At 48.4% G+C, this 4537-nt stretch overlaps 1 protein-coding gene across 1 annotated transcript in view; it reads left to right on the forward strand.

Moving 5' to 3' along the window:
* LOC107295029 (heat shock protein beta-7-like) overlaps positions 1–4263 on the forward strand; it is a 6729-nt gene extending 2466 nt beyond the window's left edge. Inside the window, exons 2-3 of the mRNA XM_015824316.2 lie at positions 61–215; positions 4090–4263. Of these exons, the coding sequence (XP_015679802.2) occupies positions 61–215; positions 4090–4263 (329 nt within the window). The remainder of the gene's footprint in view (positions 1–60; positions 216–4089) is intronic.
* The last annotated feature ends 274 nt before the right edge of the window (positions 4264–4537 follow it).

The following is a 4537-nucleotide window of genomic DNA, read 5'->3' on the forward strand; positions in this document are numbered from 1 at the left end:
CACACACACACACACACACACACACACACACATACTCCCTTCTCTTTGCACCCTTTCCAGGCTCCCCTCCGTCAGTCCATTCCTCCGCCTTGGGCAGCAGCAACGTGGTGGCCAGTGGGAACAAATACCAGGTCATCACGGATCTCAGCCAGTTTGAACCTCAAGATATTGTGGTGACTTCCTACAACTATTGCATTGTTATCCAAGCTGAGAAGGTAAGAAGGGGGCTCCTGTCAGGGCTGAGATATGCAGAGGGGATAAAAAGGAACCGATACCCCGGGTCCCCCTTCCCACAACACGTTTAAAACCCAGTCGAGGGAGGAATTCTTATGCGATTGGAATGTCCAAAGGGATGACTTGCTTTGGCCATTAAGCAGATCTCCCAATCGCTAAAATTAGCTCCAAGCAGCACCGTCACTCATGAGGTTAAGCTAACTCTGGAGGACACTTGTGTCCTGGGAATCCCCAAACCTGCCGTCTTCCACATTTTTTGGCACCTCTTTCAATTGGGCTGAATTGGGCTGCAGTCTGCAAGGAGATCAAATCAGGCAATCCTGAAGGAAAACCAACCCTGGCTGTTTCTTTGGAAGGACAGATATTGAAGCTGAAGCTCAAATACTTTGGCCACCTAATGTGAAGAGAGGGCTCGTTGGAGAAGACCCTGATGATGGTGGGAAAGACGGAAGGGGAAGGGGACGGCAGAGGAGGAGATGGTTAGATAGAGCCAGTGACGCAATGAACTTGAATGTGGGCAAACTCCGGGAGACAGTGGAGGTGTGCAAAAATGCAATAATATGACTGTGGGTGGTGCTGGCCATTGGAACAGTCCTAGCCTGCATTAACAGAGGGATAGAATCAAGATCACGTGAAGTGTTAATACCACTTTACAATGCCTTGGTAAGGCCACACTTGGAATACTGCACCTAGTTTTGGTCACCACGATGTAAAAAAGATGTTGAGACTCTAGAAAGAGTGCAGAGAAGAGCAACAAAGACGATCAGGGGACTGGAGGATAAAACATACGAACAACGGTTGCAGGAATTGGGCATGTCTAATTTAATGAAAAGAAAGATTGGAGTGACCTGATTAGTCTTCCAATATCTGAGGGGCTGCCACAGATAAGAGGGGGTCAACCTATTCTTCAAAGCAACTGAAAGCAGGACAAGAAGCAACGAATGGAAACTAATCAAGGAGAGAAGCAACGTAAAACTAAGGAGGAATTTCCCAACAGAACAATTAATCAATTGAACAACCTGCCTCCAGAAGTTGTGGGTGCTCCATTACTGGCGGTTTTAAAGAAGAGACTGGACAGTCACTTGTCTGAAATGGTATAGGGCAGGGGTAGGCAACCTTGGTTCTTTTATGACTCGTGGACTTCAACTCCCAGAATTCCTGAGCCAGCCATGCTGAGAGGAAAGGAAGAGGTTTCCAAGCTGAGCCATGCTGGCTCAGGAATTCTGGGAGTTGAAGTCCACGAGTTATAAAAGAGCTAAGGTTGCCTACCCCTGGTACTACAGCAGTGATGGCGAACCTTTTAGATACTGAATGCCCAAACTGCAACCCAAAACCCACTTATTTATCGCCAGGTGCCAGGTGGGCGTGGCCCACTGGATGGGTATAGCTGTGGTAGTCATGGCAGATTGGGTGGGTGTGGCCAAGGTGGGCGTGATCACTTCAATGTTGCTCGTGGGGAGGGATGCCTGTGGGGGCCGGGCAGGGTTGGGGGAGATCCAGGGGGTCTCTGGCAGGTGGGGCAGTGGGCAGGAGGCTCGTCCTGCGGGGTGAGGCGAGGCGAGGCAGGGTGGGGGTGCCATTGTCACAGGGCAAGGTGAGGCAGGGGCCGGGGTGGATGCTGCCTGACACCATCGGCCCCTGCACACAGAGGCCAGCGAGCGCATGGGTGCTGGGATGCATCCAGCCATGTGGGACCTCAGCAAATTAACGAGCGGCCTGTTGAAGCGGGACGGTTGCCATCTCCGGGGCATGGCGAGCGTGCCTACAGAGAGGGCTCTGAGTGCCGCCTCTGGCACGTGTGCCATAGGTTCACCACCACTGTACTATAGAGTCTCCTGCCTTGAGCTCCAAGGTCCGTTCCAGCTCTGTTATTCTGTTAACTTCATAACTGGGCTGTCGGTAGTTTTTTCGGGCCTCTATTGTAACTCCGAACAGCCCCTAAGCGACCGGCCATATGTGTTGCGTTTGCTCAGATCTTACCAATTGCCTAAGCTAATGTAGAACAAATTAGTTTTCTCCGGCCTCAATGTGCCGTATGTTTTCAAACAGCACACTTAACCTGATTACTGAACTGACTCATTTTTTTAAAGTTTGTGCCCTGCCTTAACAACACCCCTCGCCAAGGTTAACCGAAGTCAAGTTGCTTCTATTATGCAAACGCATCTTCGGCTGACCTGAATTAAGATGGTTGCATAAACTTAGCCACAGAGCAGGAAGGGGGTGGGGGTGGGGGAGCAGGAGAGGGTAAAGAAGGACATGGATTGGAGACAAAGAAGGAGAGAAGATAGGAGGCAGCCATAAAAAAAAGGAAAGAGGGATGACGAGGGGGGACATGATAGCAGTGTTCCAATATCTCAGGGGCTGCCCCAAAGAAGAGGGAGTCAAGCTATTTTCCAAAGCGCCTGAAGGCAGGACAAGAAGCAAGGGATGGAAACTAATCAAGGAGAGAAGCAACCTGGAACTAAGGAGAAACTTCCTGACAGAACAATTAACCAGTGGAACAACCTGCCTCCAGAAGCGGTGAATGCTCCAACACTGGAAGTTTTTAAGAAGAGACTGGACGGCCATTTGTCTGAAATGGTATAAGGTTTCCTGCCTGAGCAGGGGGTTGGACTAGATGACCTCCAAGGTCCCTTCCAACTTTATTATTATTATTATTATTATTACTACTATTATTACTACTACTACTACTACTACTATTATTATTATTATTATTATTATTTTCTAATTTCAATTCGGTTTATCTGCTGCTGCTGCTTTTCAGCGATGATCTATTCACTAAAGTCATCAACACCCAAATAGGTCCCTGCTTAGGGCACGGTTTCTCAACCTTAACAACTTTGAGATGTGTGGATTTTGACTTTCAGAATTCCACACTTGGCTGGGAAAATCTGGGAACTAAAGTCCAGACATCTTAAAGCTGCCGAGGCTGAGAAAAACACCGCTTGAGGGGAGTGAGGGATCAGGGGAGGGAGAGAGCCTTTACCGCTTTCACCGATTCTGGAGGCAGGTTGTTCCACTGGTTAATTGTTCTAACTGTCAGGAAGTTTCTCCTTAGTTCTAAGTTGCTTCTCTCCTTGATTAGTTTCCATCCGTTGCTTCTTGTCCTGCCTTCAGGCGCTTTGGAGAATAGCTTGACTCCCTCTTCTTTGGGGCAGCCCCCGAGATATTGGAACACTGCTATCATGTCCCCCCTCGTCCTTCTCTTCATTAAACTAGACATAGCCAATTCCAGCAACCGTTCCTTATATGCTTTAGCCTCCAGTCCCCTAATCATCTTTGTTGCTCTTCTCTGTACTCTTTCTAGAGTCTCAGCATCTTTTTTACATCATGGTGACCAAAACTGGATGCAGGATTCCAAGGCCTTGTAAAGTGGCATTAACACTTCACATGATCTTGATTCTATCCCTCTGTTAATGCAGCCTAGCACTCTGTTGGCTTTTTGGGCAGCTGCAGCACACGGCAGGCTTATATTTAACTGATTGTCCACTAGGACTCTGAGATCCCTCTCACAGTTGCAACTATTGAGCAAGGTACCCCCTGTACCAGTGATGGCGAACATTTAGAGACCGAATGCCCAAACTGCAACTAAAACCCACTTATGTATCGTCGGGGGCTTCAAACTTGGCTCTTTTATGACTTGTGGACTTCAACTCCCAGAATTCCTCATGGGTCTATGGCAGGGGTCTTCAAACATGGCCCTTTTATGACTTGTGGACTTTAACTCCCATGCGTGCCTGGCTGAGGAATTCTGGGAGTTGAAGTCCGCAAGACATAAAAGGGCCAAGTTTGAAGACCCCTGCTATAGACTATGCCAAAGTTGGGCTCACCCATTTATGTTTTCTTTCCTTGCAGATGGCCGATGATGGCATCGTCTCCAATACCTTCACCCACAAGTGCCAGCTGCCAACAGACATGGATCCTCTGTCCGTCAGTTGCTCCCTGAACGATGCTGGCAAGTTGATCATCACGGCTAGGAGGCAACAGCTGTCCCCATCACCTCTGTATCGCACGGAGGTGAAACTCTGAGTGTACCCCACTCACCCCAAAAAGCACATCAGCCCACTCCTTAAAGCTCCCTATATCTATGATTGATTCTTAGTTTGATTGGTGGGCATCCTTTCTTCGTACCATGCCATACTATAGCACCATGTGGCATTGGCATGCATTCCTTCAGCCTTAGATTCAATGTTCATTGGATAGAAAAAAAAACCCTAGGGTAATCCTTGATTTACGACCGCAGTTTGGATGGCAGCTTCCATCCCTGAGCAATGAATTTGTTGAGTTGTTCCCGATTCTACGA

This window comes from Protobothrops mucrosquamatus, unplaced genomic scaffold (genome assembly GCF_001527695.2).
Source record: "Protobothrops mucrosquamatus isolate PMUCROS unplaced genomic scaffold, P.Mucros_1.0 scaffold2199, whole genome shotgun sequence".
NCBI lineage: Eukaryota > Metazoa > Chordata > Lepidosauria > Squamata > Viperidae > Protobothrops > Protobothrops mucrosquamatus.